Here is an 18,216-nt window from a genome sequence, read left to right on the forward strand (position 1 = left end):
GTTGGTACACACAATTAACTAATCAATATAATTAAATACTTCTAAAAAAATAGAATTAAAAAAATATTATTATTTTTAATTATAAAAATTGATTGCAACCAATAATTATTTATACTATTTCTGTAATTGTCTTTATTATTATTATTTTCAAATTGTTTTAATTATGATCTTTACCGTTTTCTTTTCTGTTTATACTTCTTCTTAAGTATTCAATTATTTTCAAATTTTGAAACATTAATAACATAATTAATGATTTTTGACCCAATTATTTTAAAAATTATAAAAAAAGAGAGACGTGATTGTAAGGTAAAATGGGGTTTTTGTAGTTTCAAGCAACGTAGGGTCAGGTAGCTACCGGATTTTTTTTTTTGAATTTTTTTTAGTGTGGAAAATTTTGACAGCCCACTCCACCCACTCAATGCCTTCGATTTGTTCTTTCTCTACTGTATTTCTTCGCGTTTTTGAGCTCAGGTGCTCGTTTAGCGACCCGAATTCGTGGTGTGGAGTCAGTTTTTCGTACGTTGACGAGCTCCAGATTTGAATCAGTTCTTCAAATTCTAGTGGGTCGGAGAAATCGAAGACACCCACGTTCCCATTTCGCCGCTGGCTTTGAATCACCTAATCTTTTACTCTAGCTTTGTATTTCTTCCTGGTTTGTTTCACTGGGAGTTTGAGATGAAGATTAGTCTCTGGTTTTACTGGGTTTTGGAGGCGATCGGAGAATTTCCGGCGATTTGATGGGCTTGATTCTGGTAGTGGTTCAGTCTTCTTCGACCCTTCATGGAGGAGACCTTTCGGTGTAGTCTATGTGCTGCTCGTAAATTTGGTGCTAAGATTCGCTTCGTTGTTGTTCTGTTTGAGGTGAGCTCTTGTGGTGGCTGATTTTTGCTTTCTTTTTAGTTGAGGTTTGGTGGGTAATCATTTTGATTTAGGTTTAGGGTTTCTCTGGACTTCATCTTCTTTAAATGGTGAATTTGATTTTGGGGCTGAGAATCATTTGGTTTTTGGACTGGTATTGCTAGTGCACGCTTGAAGATGTCTTGGATTTTACTAATTGTTCTTAATTTGCTCATCTCTGTTCTTCATGGAGTTCACTTAATTATCATTTAAAATCGAGGGTAATGCTTGAAATTGATGTTTGTTTCCATTTTCTCTTTAAGATTCCTGTGTTTCTCTGTTGAGCTGATTACTGGTTCTTGAGCTTGTTAGGAGAAAGAACCAATGGTTTCCTCTAAATCCAATAGAGTTTAAAGGGTTTTTGTCTGATTTGATCTGATTTATGTTCAATCTATATATTTTCAGTGTTCTTGGACTTATAATTTTCAGTTTATTTTCTCCTGGTTCAGATTTTGCTTCTATTGTCTTTGGATGTTGTATATGCAAAATTTGAAGATCGCCGCCTGGAAAGGGGAGCTGAAAGCATTGTTTCGCACTCTTGCATCCATGACCAGATACTCGAGCAAAAAAGGCGACCTGGGATGAAGGTATACTCTGTTACGCCCCAAGTTTACGATGTAGCGGGTGCTGCAAAGCCACTTCATAGAACGGGTAGAGCATTGCTTGGACTTTCGGAATTATCAGATCAGCAAAAGAATGCAAAACAACCTATTAGAATATATCTGAATTACGATGCTGTTGGTCATTCACCGGATAGGGATTGCCAAAAAGTTGGCGACATTGTTAAGGTGAACCGGGACCTTGAAACCTTTTGACTTATGTGTCTGCCCGACATGCTGTTTTGATATTGACCAGGAGTTCGCTGTGTCGTGTTTTTTGTTTTCTCCTAGCAGCTTGGAGAACCTCCTGTCACTGCATCGTTTCTGGGCTCTCCTTCTTGCAATCCTCATAGCAACCCTCCGATTTCGGGTGACTGCTGGTATAATTGCACTTTAGATGATATATCCGGGGAAGACAAAAAACATCGTCTGCACAGGGTATCGTGCAGTTTTTTATTTTATTCTATCAGCTGATCATAAGCTCTAATCAGGAAATTGATTTATAAGGCATCTCGATGCAGGCTTTAGGTCAGACTGCTGATTGGTTCAGACGAGCATTGGCTGTTGAACCCGTGAAAGGGAACTTGCGTTTAAGTGGATACTCCGCTTGTGGGCAGGACGGAGGTGTACAACTTCCCCGTGAATACGTTGAAGGTATGTTAATCCATAATTTTTTGCTCCTTGAAAGGGCATACCGTTACCTTTAGGCTTTAACCGTTCTGTATGGTTCCTCCAGAGGGAATTCCCAATGCAGATTTGGTTCTTTTAGTGACCACAAGGCCTACTACTGGGAACACACTGGCTTGGGCTGTTGCATGTGAACGCGATCAATGGGGCCGTGCGATTGCTGGTAAATTTCTTTTTAATTTTACTTGAAAAAGAACTGTTTGAAGGGAGCATTCTCTTTTTGAAACTAATAGTGCAAGTTTCTTTTGCAGGGCATGTGAACGTTGCACCTCGGCATTTGACCGCTGAATCAGAAACTTTACTTTCAGCTACTCTTATACACGAGGTTCGTGGATTTCATATGTAGTTTGGTTAAACAAGTGTCGGTTTTACTTATTATTCATCACTATGTTCCGATCCTTACAGGTTATGCATGTCCTTGGTTTTGATCCACACGCCTTTGCCCATTTCAGAGATGAGAGGAAAAGAAGACGTAGTCAGGTAAACTATATCTCGTGCTGGTGACTTGATGAAGGAAAACTAGCTAAGAACGTTTAAACGGTTATTGTATTACATGGAATTGACCATTTAATTGATGTATATACATCAGGTAACAGAACAGGTCTTGGATGAACGACTTGGGCGTACAGTAACTCGGGTGGTTCTTCCACGTGTTGTTATGCATTCACGATATCATTATGGGGTTAGTGTTTCTTCTGTAACTATTTAGAGTTCGTCTTTGTGAATTAATAGTTCTCAAATACTAAATAACCAAGCCGACTATGTTCCTTGGCAGGCGTTTTCGGAGAATTTCACGGGTTTAGAGCTAGAAGATGGAGGAGGGCGTGGCACTTCAGGTTCTACTCTTGTTTTTCTGCTACTTTTCTCCTATCCTTGCCCCCACCGAGTTCTCTATGAGCCTGCACGGTTTACTTGACCTATATACTTAATATTTTACTTTCAGGCTCTCACTGGGAAAAGAGGCTTTTGATGAATGAAATAATGACTGGTTCGGTTGATACGAGATCTGTCGTCTCAAAAATGACACTGGCTTTATTGGAAGATAGTGGATGGTACCAGGCTAACTATAGCATGGCAGATCGTCTCGATTGGGGTAGCAATCAAGGAAATGATTTCGTCACTTCCCCGTGCAACCTCTGGAAGGGGGCATACCATTGCAACACGACACAGTTGTCGGGATGTACATATAATAGGGAGGCAGAGGGTTACTGTCCAATTGTTAGCTATAGTGGGGATCTCCCTCAATGGGCTCAATATTTTCCCCAACCTAACAAAGGTGAGTTATTTTGTATTCATCAACAATTGCATCTGCTCGTATAAGATGACATGATTTGCAAATGTTTTAAATTCGAAATCCGTTTCTGTGAATTCATGTAGGTGGACAATCGTCATTGGCTGATTATTGTACGTACCTTGTGGCTTACTCGGATGGATCATGCACGGACACCAATAGTGCTCGCGCGCCTGATAGAATGTTGGGTGAAGTTCGAGGAAGTAACTCAAGGTAAGACTGATTACGGTTCACGTGCTCTCTGGGTTTGACAAGGATATATATTCTTGTTGGTAACGACTCTTCAAATGGATATGCAGGTGTATGGCCTCATCCTTAGTCAGGACTGGGTTTGTAAGAGGTTCGATGACCCAAGGAAACGGTTGTTATCAGCATCTATGCATTAACAATACATTGGAGGTAATTCGGGAGTTTTGGCGTTCTAATTATACCCATGATGTTATTTATAATAACATTGGCACACACGATCAGTTCCTAGATTACTTGGTTTTTACGAACTCTTTTTGTGAGATCCCACATCGGTTGGGGAAGAGAACGAAACACCCTTTATAAGGGTGTGGAACCTCTCCCTAGCAGACACGTTTTAAAGAAAACCTTGAGGGGAAGCATGAAAGGGAAAGCCCAAAGAGGACAATATCTGTTAGCGGTGGGCTTGGGCTGTTACAAATGCTATCAGAGCCAGACACCGGGCGATGTGCCAGCAAGGAGGTTGTTCCCTGAAGGGGGGAGAGACACGAGGCGGTGTATTAGTAAGGACGCTGGGTGGATTTGGTGGGTCCCACATCGATTGGAGAAAGGAACGAGGGCTAGCGAGGACGCTGGGCCCTGAAGGGGGGTGGTGGATTGTGAGATCTCACATCGGTTGGGGAGGAGAACGAAACACCCTTTATAAGGGTGTGGAACCTCTCCCTAGTAGACGTGTTTTAGAAACCTTGAGGCGAAACCGAAAGGGAAAGCCCAAAGAGGACAATATTTGCTAGCGGTGGAGTTGGGCCGTTACACTTTCAAAAAAAAAAAAAAAGAAAAAAAGGATTTTGATTAAATGCTGCACGAGACTTCGTTTTTCTTTCTTAGAAAAGAATTTCTTTTCTAAACGATCAATACCATTCTGATTGATTCGTGTTCGTTTAGGTAGCTGTTGATGGTATGTGGAAACTATGCCCTCAAGCTGGTGGACCAGTTCAGTTCCCTGGCTTTAATGGCAAGTGCTTACCCTTATACTCTGACCGTTCAGGGAACGATTTATGTCGTACAAATCTAACGATCTATTCGACTTTCTTGGTGTAGGTGAATTAGTCTGCCCTGCATATCACGAACTTTGTAGCAAAGACTTAGTTTCGGTGCCTGGAAAGTGCCCGAATACTTGCAATTTCAATGGAGATTGCATAAACGGGAAGTGTTTTTGCTTTCTAGGCTATCATGGACATGATTGTAGCAAACGTGAGCGTCTAGTTCCCGGATTAGTTCCTTGTCTGATCGATGTTTTTGCTCGGTTTTACTTATTAGTTAAGTCAAATGGATAAATTGCAGGATCTTGTCCTAATAACTGTAGTGGTCATGGGAGGTGTCTTTCTAATGGACTTTGTGAATGTGGAAATAGTTACACGGGCATTGACTGCTCCACCGGTACATTCTCTTCTGACGTCTTCGAACTTTTTAAACATTCATGTTTGCTTAATAATAGATTCCACATCGGTTGGAGAGAGGAACGAAACATTTCTTGTAAGAGTGTGGAAACCTCTCCCTAGCAGACACGTTTTAAAATCGTGAGGCTGACGACGATACGTAACGGGCCAAAGCGCACAATATCTGCTATCGGTGGGCTTGGGTTGTTACACTTGTATAATCGATATTCCACGACATCTAATGTCCTCGGTTGTTAAAAAATGGAAAAAAATGGAAGATAATTCTTTCATGGACTTGTTGGGTCTTGTGGTAGATATTGTTTCTTGCATTGTTCTTTGTAATTGTAACTTGAAAAAACACTTCTGTTGTGATCTCAGCTATTTGTGATGAGCAATGTAGCCTCCATGGAGGTGTCTGTGACAATGGCGTTTGCGAATTCCGATGTTCGGATTATGCTGGCTATTCGTGCCAAAGCAGCTCCAGGCTTCTATCGAGTCTCTCCGTTTGCAAAAATGTACTGCAAAGGGATATGACTGGCCAACATTGTGCGCCGAGCGAACCCAGTATTCTACAGCAGCTTGAGGAAGTTGTCGTCATGCCAAACTACCACCGTTTGTTTCCCAGTGGTGCCCGGAAACTTTTTAACATCTTCGGTGGTAGCTACTGCGATGCCGCCGCAAAGCAGCTGGCTTGCTGGGTAAGTGGTCTACCTCTTCAAAATACCCTATCTACACTTTTTGTGTGAGATCTCACATTAGTTGGAGAGGAGAACGAAACATTCTTTATAAGGGTGTGAAAACCTCTCCTTGGTAGACGTGTTTTAAAAACCTTGAGGTTTATAAAGAGGACAATATCTACCAATGGTGGACTTGAGCCAGCTGGGCCCTAAGGGGGGTGGATTTTGAGATTCCACATCGGTTGGAGAAGGAAATGAAGCATTCCTTATAAGGGTGTGAAAACCTCTCCCTAGTAGATGCGTTTTAAAAACCTTGAGGGGAAACCCGAAAAGGAAAGTTCAAAGAGGACAATATCTGCTAGCGTTGGACTTGGACTGTTACTAATGGTATCAGAGCCAGCTAGTCCGTGGATGGTGTGGCCAACAAAAAGAGGTGGATTGTGAGATCCCACATTAGTTGGAGAGAGGAATGAAACATTCCTTATAAGGGTGTGGAAACCTCTCCCTAATAGACACGTTAAAATCTTGAGGGAAAGCCAAAAAGGGAAGGCCAAAAAGGACAATATCTGCTAGTGGTGAGCTTGAACGGTTACATTTTCATGACATTGGACTTAGCCTTTCATGAGATGGACGTCATCTGTTCTAAAATTGCACTTTCATATTCAGATCTCAATACAAAAGTGCGATGAAGACGGTGACAACAGACTCCGAGTATGCCATTCGGCTTGTCAGTCCTACAATCTCGCTTGTGGGGCATCACTCGACTGCTCTGATCAGACTCTCTTCAGCAGTGAGGAGGAAGGCGAAGGGCAGTGCACGGGGTCCGGTGAGATCAAATTGTCGTGGTTTAATCGACTACGCAGTAACTTATTCGTAAGTAACAGCTCCACAAAAGGAACATCTGTAAAATAGTTACTTGTAGTAGGGTCAATTTCTTTTGCTCTGTAATTTTACCAAGGGTCTTAACTTAGGATAGAGTTGGTACTGCAAATGCCATAGATTTAGGTCTTAGTTGTGCTTAGCCCAAAATGATTTAAGGAAAAAAATGGGCTGAGAAGTTTTAAAAGTTTTAGGCTTTCAAAGATGAAAGCTATTTGTAAAGAGAGGATTTGTAAGTGTATGAATCCATGAGGAAAAAAAGGAGAGAGAAAGAACAAGTTAAGGTGGAAAAAGCTTTGTTCATGTATAACATAAACTGGCCGAAGGCCTTTGAAAGAGTGAAAAAAATGAAAAAAAAAAGGTTACTTTTTTTAGTATCTTCTTCTCTTATGACCAACTCTTTGTTGCTTTTCAAGAACTCGTAGCGGAGTCCCGTTTTTATAATGTTAATCTAGGTTCATTTGGACGGATTGAGAAAAGTTTAAGAAAGTAGAGGAGAGACAATAGAAGAATTTGACATAGCGTCTTCATTGACACACGGCTTGGTGTCTACCCCTTTTCAGGGTCCAATGTCCTCACCGACACATCACTCGGTATCCACCCTCCTTCGAGGTTCAACGTCCTCGCTGACCCACCACTAGCAGATATTGTATTCTTTGGAATTTTTCTTTTGAGCTTCCCGGAAGAGGGTTTTACACTTTTATAAAGAATGTTTCTTCCCCTCTCCAATCAGCGCTCACACAAGTACTAATCTTGATATCATCCTAAGATGAGATTGAAATTCTGAAATGGGGTCTCCTTCAAGAGTCCAAAAATCTCACATCGTACACACATGTGGTTTCAAGAATAAAACTACAAATCATCAAGTGACCGACAAATCATCAAGTGATGAAATATGGAAGGAAAAAGACAAGCAAATGAGAAAGAGCTGAGCAGGTAATATAGCCACAAGCACCCTTTTGTGCTCAGATTCTGCCTGTCCATTCATAGACAGAGAGTAGAATCTAGAGAAGAAAAGATTTCATTAACTTATTTCTGGCCATCTTTGCTCATGGGGACCATAAATTGAAATTGTTAGTACTGACGTTTACACGAAAACTCGATTCCAATCTAAGCCAAAAAAAAAAAAAAAAAAAAAATCAAGTATCCTAAAAGAATGTTATTCAGTGCTATGTTTCTTGCCGACCAACATTGATATCAAACTGCCTAAATCGTGCTCCGGTTGAACTCGAAGATACGTAACGGAAGCAAGATATATACAAGATAAAGCTACATAAACTTTGGACCAAAATGAATAGAAAGTAAGGTAAGCAAATATTGCAGTCAAGGAAATGACCAGTAAGAAGTTCATTGAGCACTTGAAGGCAGAAAGTTGTTCTTGTACTCTTGGCTCTGGGAAACAGCCATTAGCTATGAAATCTGAGAGCAAGTGATCCTTCAGCTTGAATTTATCCATTAACCAAGCAGTAGCACCTTCATCTGAAGCGACAATCTCGTCGACGGGGATCCGTCGAACATGGATATGAACTTCTGAAGGGCCGAGACCGAAGACATTATCCAGAAAGGTAGGACACTGATGCTTGTAGGCAATAGTCATATCATAAACTGCATAACAAAACCAGACCAGAAGCTATGGTAATAAACACAATCATTTCAGACTATTAAGTAAAGAGAGTAATTTGTAGAAATGAACCTGCATTAAGTGAACCTCGCAGGGTTTGTAAGCAAACACAAAAACCTCTAGCTTTTGGAAGAAGAACATTCTTTAGCACCGTAAGCCCAACCTCGGCAGCATACGCTCGACTCTTCTTGCATTTCGCCTCCCTGCATCAAACTTTTCGTATCAGTTCTCAACTTGGACAGAACATCAAGAACACAAGATAAGCTTTCAATCCTCAAAAACTAGCTTCTAGATCATGGAATACAGTAGAAAAGGAATGGAAGGTATACGTAAAGTCAGTTCCCTCAGGAAAAACAGCAAGCCACAAGGGATCTTGAGGATTTCTAAACGTCAAAAGCTTTCGACGCATAACCCGTTCATCGATCTCCCATTTCCTCTCAACTGGAATGAACTCCAAAACATGGAATCCCCAACCAAAGAGAGGCAGCTTCATTAAGCTGCTTTTAAGGATGTATTTGATGCAGCCAAGGGAGCCCTTTCGCAATGCAATATCCCACAAATACATCCAATCAACTTCAGTTCTGTGGTTAGCAATTAGCAAAACACGTTCATTATCTGGAACATCATCTCCATATAACACAACTTCAGTCCCATTTATAACTTCAAATAGAAAGGGCCAGAGAGCCAGCCAGAAACCAAAAAGCGTGGAAGTTGCCTTCCGACAGTAATGCCGGCTGAGAAGCCGTAAAAAGAGAGCCACTACAGGCGCAAAATACACTAAAAACATACAGGCAGTCGACAAAAACACCGCTAAACAAATCGCCCCTCTCATCAGCCTAATCGGACTAAGAGATTTCTGTTTTTGTGTATTATCAGATTGCAGAGGCGTAGAAACATCCATTCTTCCAAGAACACCGATTCAAAAGATTTCCCCCTCCTAAAAATGCTGCAAACAAACACACATTTACCATACCTTGAGAGATTCGCAATTTCTTAATCAAATCTAACGAAATCAAAAGACGAAAACACATAAAGCAAACGAAATTCCAACAGAATCTTTCTGAAAAGGAAAAAGCAGATTCCAATTTCAGAAACACGAACAATTTGCAGCGTGTTGTTAAATCGCATTACAGATCTACAACTACGAATTGCAAGAATTACCTAAGAATCAAAAGAGACGAAAATATTGTTCCGGTCGTCTCTCCTCCTCAAATCCCTCCAGGAACTGGAACTGTGTGTGTTCTTATCCAAAGTAATGAAACAGGGAGTGGGAAAAATGGTGAAATCGAGAAGAAACAGGAGAGAGAGAGAGAGAGAGAGGATTAAAGGAGGAGAGAGAAGTTGAAACTGAGATTACTGAAGAAATCAGAAATGGAAAATCGAAATCTCCACGGTTTTTTACAGATTGACGAAAGGTAGGTGACGGAGATGTGGCTGCTACTTCTGGAAGAAATTTTCCTTCCAAACTAATTAAACAGATTTTAACCTGAGATTTAACTCTGGTTAGGTAACATTTTGGATTTTATATAAAATAATAATATATATTTTTTCTTTTAAATAATTTTATATTTACGAAAAATAATACCATATGGTAAGATTTAAAGCGTTGACTTCAATATACAGCAACTAACCATGATGTCTGTAACATTATTTTTGTAATATTTATTATTTTTTTAAGTGGAATATTAAAAAATATATATTAATTTTTATTTTATTTTAATCTTTTAACTTTATAAATTTATTTCCGTTTTTTAAATAGTGTTACATCTAGTTGCAATTATAATCGGATATATTTGGATTATGTTATTATTATTATTATTATTATTCTCGACTTTATATTAAAAAAGAAATTTAGAATCTTTATTTTATGATGAATGGATTAAAAATTAAAATTACAACGGAAATGACGGAGACCAACCAAGAAATTCAAATATTTATTTTGAAAAAAAATTATTTTAATAAAAAAATTTAAGCGGTAACTTCGGTACAAATTTTCATGATATTATAAAATGACCAAAATACCCTTATTCTATCATATTAACGACTACTGCACACCCCAATCTAAATAAGATAATTAAAAAATGATGACTAAAAAATATATATATCAATAAAGTGCACATTCCTTCTTTAAATAGATTTTATTAAAAAAATTCTAAAAAATATTTTTCGAAATAATGTATTTGGAATAATATACATATAATTTATATTTATTAATTTAAATATAGATTTCTAAACATATATAATTTATTTAAAAGTTAGGAAAAAAAATTATTTGTTTTAACTAAATTAAAATTAAAATGGTGTTTTCTTTTTCGTAACTATTTAATTTTTTAACCAAAAAAAAATGAAAACAAAATTTAAAATGAATTTTTATTTTAAAAAAAATAAAGAAAAAGAAAAACCACAAATTTGTTTTTTAGGTTGACTTTGAAGGACAAACGGCCGACAATTCTGCGGCACCGTACATACATTTACAGATTTACCCTGCACACATAATGAAGTAGGGACCAAAATCGATATTTGTCCGGGGGTAGGTTTGTCTTTAAGAAAGACGGGTCTCCACGATGTGAAGAATTCAATGAAATAAATGAGAAATTGGGGGAATTTAGTTAGTAAAAGAGTTTTCTTTCATTTAAATTAAATCAAAATCGAATTAATCTAAATTTATAGTATAATAATTATAATATATTTATTTTATTTTTAATATTTTTTATTATTTATGCTCTAATTACTCTTTAAAATAAATTTTAATTATTTACTAGGTAATTTTAAAATATGTATTAAAATTAGTTATAAATTTCAACTAAATACTTAAAAATAAATAAATAGACTTTAATATTTTAATTTTATTAAAAAAATTGAATAAATAATTCGAATAAATCAAACTAAGTCCACCCAATTTAAGGTTTTATTTTTAACGCGATCTTTAATTAATTAGAATCTCAATGCGGCACCTAACAGCCCTGATATTCTTCATGGTCACGTTACTTACTCTTCACTTCTAAGACTGAGACTATCCCCATGCACAAACTATTACAACATGTTTTGTCTTCACTCACATGCATATTAGGAAAATTTGCAAGACGTCACTTAAGGTTACTTTTCGCTTCTAAGAGTGAAAGACTATTTTCACTCAGATGCATTATAGAATAGTTCCCGGGGAGGTTACCTAATATAGAATTTCTCATATGATTGAGCCACCGAGAATGTATACCTTGTTGAAATAGGTGGTGACTTTCAATTTTTTAAGCCTTTCATAACTATCATAATATTTTCATGATCCCTTTCATTCGGTTATGGTCTTGATTTATTTATGTACCCTTCTTTTACTCTGTATATTTATAAATTATTTATTTGTATAATATATTTATAAATATAATAAAAAGAATTTGTCTTTATTATAATTATCTTTTAAAATTAATGTGAATAAATAAAATTGTTACCATGAAAGTTTAGGGCATAAAAAATGAATTTATCCCTAGTTTTTCCACGTCGGACGGAAGGTGTTGACTGTTTGACTAGGAATAACCAGTAATATTACGACACGTGGGAATAAGTGACGAGAAACACAGAGAAAATGCGAAGACGCACGCAGTGAATAATGTTTAGGGCACGGGTGCGGAAGCTTCCGTTTTCAAATGTATATTTCTTGCTTTCCTGACAGACGCGTTCGTCAATTTTTCTTCTTCATCGATCGGAACGCGGGATCGGCCGGTTTGTTCTTGTCAATCAATAGGTGAGTTTTTTCATTTTTCAAATTCTTTTCGTAATTGTATTTTCATTTCTGTGTTTTTTTCCCCAACTTTTTGTTAAATTGTTCGCGTTGAATTTGATTCTGTTGGTTTCTGTTTGGGGATTTTGAAACCCTAGGATTCAAGATTTTGTTGTAAATTTATTGTTTGGATTGTTCGTCAAGGCGATCCGTTGTTAAGATTGTTGATTCTCATTGAGTTCGTCCATTGGTTTTGGCTGGTTGAAGGAATATTTCCGATCCCGATGAATTTTTCTGTTGACTTTCGTGGATTTCATCTCAATTTTGTGGTTTAATTTGATTTAATAGGTAGGGTGTGTAGATATGGCGAGCGGGTTTGGGGAATCAACAAGTAGGCAACCTCAAAGCCCTTCGTGTTCCGACAACAATGGTGATGCTAGTAATTTTGAGTGCAATATTTGCCTGGATTTAGCTCAAGATCCTATTGTAACCCTATGTGGTCATCTTTTTTGTTGGCCATGCCTTTACAAGTGGCTGCACATTCATTCCCATCCCCAGGAATGTCCAGTTTGTAAAGCTATGATAGAAGAGCAAAAATTGGTTCCCTTATATGGTAGGGGAAAGACATCGACTGACCCGAGATCGAAAAGTATTCCGGGAGTTAATATTCCCAATCGTCCTGCAGGACAGAGGCCGGAAGCAGCAGGCCCTCCACCAGAGCCAAATCCTTTTGCTCACAATGGATTTGGATTCATGGGAGGTCTTGGAGGGTTTGCTCCAACGGCTTCAACAAGGTTTGGTAATTTCACATTGTCTGCGGCTTTTGGTGGTCTTGTCCCATCTTTGTTCAACTTTCAGATGCATGGATATGCAGATCCAAGCATGTATGGTGCAGGTGCTAACTTTCCATATGGGTTTCCTAACATGTTTCATGGTAGCCATGGCCATGGCCATGGCCATGCTCATGCTCATGGATACTATCACCATCTCCGTCAAGGTCAGCAAGATTACTACCTGAAGCGGCTGCTTTTTTTTATTGGTTTCTGTGTTCTTCTTGCCCTAATCTGGCAATAGATCAAAGGGTCCATTAGGGCATATATTCTTGCTTTGTGGTGTTTAATGTATTCAATCTCTAATGTAAGAATTAAAGAAGTGAAAAAATCTGATGGTACATTGTCTTGCTATCTCATCATTGTTGAAATGAACATCAACTTTTGTATACTCAGCACGATGAACATTAGCTAACGTGCTTATGCAATTGTATTCGAAGGTTTCGATTTATTCACATCTATATATACTACATTTACATGCTGACCCACCAAATGCAATCACATGGGTGAGTGAATGAAACACGTGCTGTGATGGCTCGTTCTCTCAAAAGATGATTTATTTGCCTAAGTGATTTCTCTACTGCTCTTATTTTATGCACTACTTGTGATATGTGTTTCCTGTTTTTTGGTGAAGAAGTTCAGAATATACAGATGGGTTTCTGCTGCACATGGTACTACCAGAAACTTGTTCATCAGATTGCGTTTAGCTATGGTTCTATCCATGTTCATTATTTCAATTCTATCTCAGTATTTGTTTCGTTTTCTCAAGTCTTCGATTCCAGTTTGGTTTATTTTTGAACTAAAGTCTTGCACTAGGTTCGTGAAATACGTCGTTCTGATCGAAAGGAGCAGGACAAGGATCAGGATCATCACCCCTTGATACCATGTTGGGAACTAGTAGGTCAGTGATTGTGGCTTTCAAGATATTTTTTGTTTGATTTATAGGGAATGACCTAACAGAAGCAGGTGATCTTTAAGCTGGATGGTACTTGAACCATGTTTATCAGAAGAATGCAGAGAAAAAGGGTAAGTGCTTGTTATTAATGTTAGATATCAGCTGAAATTATAATATAGTAATGTGGCTCGTAGTGCCTTGGAGAAGAACGTTCTTTGTTTGAGTTCGAAGTCTACCTTGCATTGGGCGAGACCCTATCTCCTTTTTTTCTTTTTCTTATTTCCATATGGTGAATCACTTGTGAAGTCAACTGAACATCGTGTCTGCTTTAACTTCACCCGTCACTCGCGTCGTGTAGTTTAACAAGACTAACAAGTGGTCAACTGAATTTATGTATGGGTAACTATTTCTTAGTTGCAATACAATTATTTTTTTATTCTTCCTCTACTCACCACTACGGGCGAATGGAATCTAATGCACTCTTTCTTGGCTAGTGTAACAGACTCCATGAGAGGTCATTCGGAAGGGTTCCGAATAGTTCGATTTTGGAGTATGGTAGTTGACACGTTATTTATTTTTAGCTGTTGGTCGGTTATTGTTCATCATTTTGAAGACCAGACAATATGGAAATTGCTTAGGATGCCCCTTTTCTATTAATTGTAACATTTATCATAACATAATTCATAATTAAAACTTAAATCTATGAAGAGCTCTTAAAACAAAAAACCATTTTTGTTGTTGTTGGAATATTTTCTGAAATCCCATTTGAAAGCTAAAGCTACTCACCACCGGCCGGTCGCCATCTCTCTCATTCTCACCTTACACATAAAACCCATCGCTTAGCTTTCCTCCTTCCTCACTTCCCCTCGCCGGCCGCCGTCATGTTTAAACCTCCTGCCGCCCTTCTCTTCTTCATTTTCTCCTTGACTGCCGTCAATGCCACCGTTCTATTCAAGGAGGCACCCCAATTCTACAACTCCCCTGACTGCCCCTCTGTTTTCGACGGTGAGGAAAACACCAACCGTCTCTGCTCGGACGATGGCATCCACGTTGCGATGACATTGGACACCGCTTACATCCGGGGCTCCATGGCGGCGATCCTCTCCGTTCTGCAACATTCGTCCTGTCCCCAAAATGTAATCTTCCATTTTGTTTCCTCTGCTTCTGCAAATGCTCTGTCTCTACACGCCATCATTTCCACCTCCTTTCCTTATCTTAAATTCAAAATCTACCCCTTCGACGATGTCGCTGTGTCCCGTTTGATCTCCACCTCCATCCGCTCTGCCTTGGATTGTCCATTGAACTATGCTCGTAGCTACTTGGCTGACCTCCTCCCCATCTGCGTCCGCCGTGTCGTCTATCTCGATTCCGATATAATCCTCGTTGACGACATCGCTAACCTTGCCAACACTCCTCTTAACGACGCCGTCCTCGCTGCCCCTGAGTACTGCAACGCCAATTTCACGGCCTATTTCACTCCCACTTTCTGGTCCAATCCCTCTCTGTCTCTCACCTTCGCCAATCGCAGCCCCTGTTACTTCAATACCGGTGTCATGGTCATCGACCTCTCCCGGTGGCGCCTTGGCGACTTTACCGCCGAAATCGAAGAATGGATGGAGCTTCAGAAGAGAATGAGGATCTACGAGCTTGGATCTCTACCGCCGTTCATGCTTGTTTTCGCCGGAAACATCGTCCCCGTCGACCACCGGTGGAACCAGCACGGCCTCGGCGGGGATAATTTCCAGGGACTCTGCCGGGATCTACACCCGGGTCCGGTGAGCCTGTTGCATTGGAGTGGAAAGGGGAAGCCATGGGCCCGGGTGGATGCGAACCGGCCGTGTCCGTTGGACTCTCTATGGGTCCCTTATGATCTGTTGCAGACTCCATTTTCGTTGGATTCTTGATTGGTTGAAGCTCGTGAACAGGGTTTGGGGTTTAAAGATTACAGGGGAAGGCGTCGGAGAAGTTTTAATCGGCCGGAAACAGAGAAATAATGTATTTTTAAAAAGGGAAGTTATAATGTATGATCAATTTTATGTCTTTGAAAGGTTATATAGCATAGATTTTGATATAATCAATTTTTTTGGATAAATAATTTGAAAAAAAAAAAAATCAATATTTTTGTTGAGACCGGATTTAAACAGAAAGAAAATAATTCCAGTTGAAGCAGATTGAATCGAACCATTTAAACTAGATTGGTGAAATGGTCTAAGTAATTCCAATGGCAGGGTTCGTGTCCTTCTTGTGTTACATGTAATCCAATGGTGATGCTCACTCTCTCTCTCTCGAGTGCATGTAGATCTACCAGAACGTTGATGTCAGCCACTTCAAAAGGTATGCATTGAAGCCAAGAATTGAAATAAGAAATCCAACCCATCGATGTCGATCCTAATCATGGTGTTGTAGTTAATGATTGAAGGAGATGAATCATAGAACACTGAACGATTGTCAACCCAAAAAATAAAGAAAACAAAACGTTCAATCAAAACTTAATCGAAGCTGCATATGTTGAGGCATGAGCTGATTGCAAGATTTTAGGTCGAATGTCAGACAAAGTTGGACGTAAAGAAGAAGAATAACGAGAAGATGCCAAAAAAACAAGAAGCTCAGCAACAACTTCAGACGTGAGTTGGAAGATTTTTTTAAGATAAATCGAGCCGAGTCAAGCTTGACTTTTGTAATTGGGAAGGTCGGCGGCTAGAGCTCCGGTATAATTAAAAAAAAAAAAAAAAAAAAAAAAAAAAAGTGAATAAAATAAAATTAAAAAAAAAAAGAAAAAAAAATTGTATTTTAATTTAATATAATTGCTTAATCAATTAGGGTAAGTGCATAATTGGAGTGCAAAGGAGGATGAAAAGGTAGCTTCCCACCCGATTCCCTTTAATTCCCCAATAATAATAATTTTTATTCCAATATTATTCCCTTCCAACTAAATTTAATTATATCAGACAAAATCGAATATTCCATTTCATAATACCCTAATAAAATATTTCTTCAAAAAAACAATTAAATATTAAAATAATGTACTGAGATGGAAGGTAAATTAAAATGTCTTATAGTTTAGGTGCTTCATCCGTTTTTGGTTTTATTGCTTGTTGTTTTGTCTGGTTCAATAATACTGCTTATCCGAGTGAGTTTTACGGGCCGACTGGACCCGAAGCTTCTCAAGCTCAAGCATTTACGTTTCTAGTTAGAGACCAACGTCTTGGAGCTAACGTTGGATCCGCTCAAGGACCTACTGGTTTAGGTAAATATCTAATGCGTTCTCCGACCGGAGAAGTCATTTTTGGAGGAGAGACTATGCGTTTTTGGGATCTGCGTGCTCCTTGGTTAGAACCACTAAGGGGTCCTAATGGTTTGGACTTGAGTAGGCTGAAAAAAGATATACAACCTTGGCAAAAACGACGTTCCGCGAGATATATATATATATATATATATATATATATATATATATATAGTTGGTTCGAGTTTTATTGGTAATTAGAGATGTGAAGGAGTGGACAGAGACACTTCTCTTATTTCAATTTTCATTTCTATGAAATTCTCGTTTTATTTTTGTAAGAATCGATGCAGAGATTCAATGTAGGGAATCCACCGAATTTAGATTCTTCATTAAAAAAAAATTCCTCATTTTAATATTTTATTAAAAATTAGTTATTTTTTAATAACTATTTAATGGATAATTTTCATCTTCTAATATAATTATTTTTGTTTAAAAAATGTAAAATTTTATAAATTAAATAATATTTTGTAAGCAAAAATATAATATAACGTTACAAACTCAAATTCTAATATTATAATATAGTCTCTTACACTTTGTGTTTGTAAAAAGTGAACGGAGGTGAAAATTTTGGTGGGATAGGGGACGTGAAATGTAATCCCTGTTTCTGGTATTGTTTGGCTAACCGAGAAAAATCTCTCTTCATTCCCTCCTTATTTTCCGTTTATACGAAGCTTCTCCACCTCATTTGAGGCGAGTTCGTGTGAGTTAAATAGATATCTCTAGTACTAATTCAAAAATAATGCAAATTATCTCTTTATATAATTGAATTGAAGTTCATGCACGTGGAAAATCATTGTGTTAAATAGGGATCGAGGAATCTTTCCTCTCCGTTAGCTAAACGGGCTGAGAGACGGAGATTATATTCTTTGTTCATATCCCCGCCCCCAACCCTGCCTAAATTCCCACTTCGCCCCCCTCATTTTAATTTTTAATACTATTAAAATTATTATAACATTTTTAATTTTTGATAAACTTTATATTGGAAAAAATAAAAAATTATCCAATTTTTTTAAAAGAAAATTTTTGAAAATAATATAAATAATAATTGTGGAGAATTTGATCCCCACAAATAAATCGATGTGGGAACCGTCAAGTTGGGTGGTGAGAGAGACTGGTTGGTAACAGGATATATGATATCCTCTCACCCGGGTTACGCGTTCTTAATAACGACATCCAAACAGCACTTTTCTTCCGTGCAATAAAATATTTATTAAAAAAAA

The 18,216-nt window shown here is 38.2% G+C and overlaps 4 protein-coding genes across 4 annotated transcripts; 3 read left to right on the forward strand and 1 right to left on the reverse strand.

Annotated features, from left to right (window-relative positions):
* The first annotated feature begins 370 nt into the window (after window positions 1-370).
* On the forward strand, window positions 371-6,987 carry LOC111496088 (leishmanolysin-like). The gene is made up of 17 exons (XM_023146371.1): window positions 371-861; window positions 1,347-1,685; window positions 1,791-1,934; window positions 2,018-2,150; window positions 2,233-2,346; window positions 2,435-2,508; window positions 2,589-2,663; window positions 2,773-2,865; window positions 2,959-3,019; window positions 3,127-3,459; window positions 3,561-3,687; window positions 3,774-3,873; window positions 4,606-4,675; window positions 4,762-4,914; window positions 5,005-5,100; window positions 5,478-5,797; window positions 6,443-6,987. Exons 1-17 carry the CDS (start codon window positions 781-783, stop codon window positions 6,686-6,688), a joined length of 2,559 nt encoding a protein of 852 aa, XP_023002139.1. The 5' UTR covers window positions 371-780; the 3' UTR covers window positions 6,689-6,987.
* Window positions 6,988-7,597: 610 nt separating this feature from the next.
* On the reverse strand, window positions 7,598-9,732 carry LOC111496560 (probable 1-acyl-sn-glycerol-3-phosphate acyltransferase 4). The gene is made up of 4 exons (XM_023147037.1): window positions 9,438-9,732; window positions 8,606-9,222; window positions 8,349-8,479; window positions 7,598-8,260 (listed from the first exon to the last, which is right to left on the reverse strand). The coding sequence occupies exons 2-4, from the start codon at window positions 9,175-9,177 to the stop codon at window positions 7,815-7,817; spliced, it is 1,149 nt and encodes a 382-aa protein (XP_023002805.1). The 5' UTR covers window positions 9,178-9,222; window positions 9,438-9,732; the 3' UTR covers window positions 7,598-7,814.
* Window positions 9,733-11,871: 2,139 nt separating this feature from the next.
* LOC111496023 (RING finger protein 5-like) lies at window positions 11,872-13,302 on the forward strand. Its single transcript, XM_023146244.1, has 2 exons — window positions 11,872-12,012; window positions 12,337-13,302. The coding sequence occupies exon 2, from the start codon at window positions 12,352-12,354 to the stop codon at window positions 13,060-13,062; it is 711 nt and encodes a 236-aa protein (XP_023002012.1). The 5' UTR covers window positions 11,872-12,012; window positions 12,337-12,351; the 3' UTR covers window positions 13,063-13,302.
* A 90-nt stretch (window positions 13,303-13,392) lies between these two features.
* On the forward strand, window positions 13,393-15,802 carry LOC111496018 (probable galacturonosyltransferase-like 1). The gene is made up of 2 exons (XM_023146236.1): window positions 13,393-13,489; window positions 13,635-15,802. The coding sequence occupies exon 2, from the start codon at window positions 14,595-14,597 to the stop codon at window positions 15,615-15,617; it is 1,023 nt and encodes a 340-aa protein (XP_023002004.1). The 5' UTR covers window positions 13,393-13,489; window positions 13,635-14,594; the 3' UTR covers window positions 15,618-15,802.
* The last annotated feature ends 2,414 nt before the right edge of the window (window positions 15,803-18,216 follow it).

The sequence above is a fragment of the Cucurbita maxima genome, unplaced genomic scaffold (genome assembly GCF_002738345.1).
Source record: "Cucurbita maxima cultivar Rimu unplaced genomic scaffold, Cmax_1.0 Cma_Scf00022, whole genome shotgun sequence".
Classification (NCBI taxonomy): domain Eukaryota; kingdom Viridiplantae; phylum Streptophyta; class Magnoliopsida; order Cucurbitales; family Cucurbitaceae; genus Cucurbita; species Cucurbita maxima.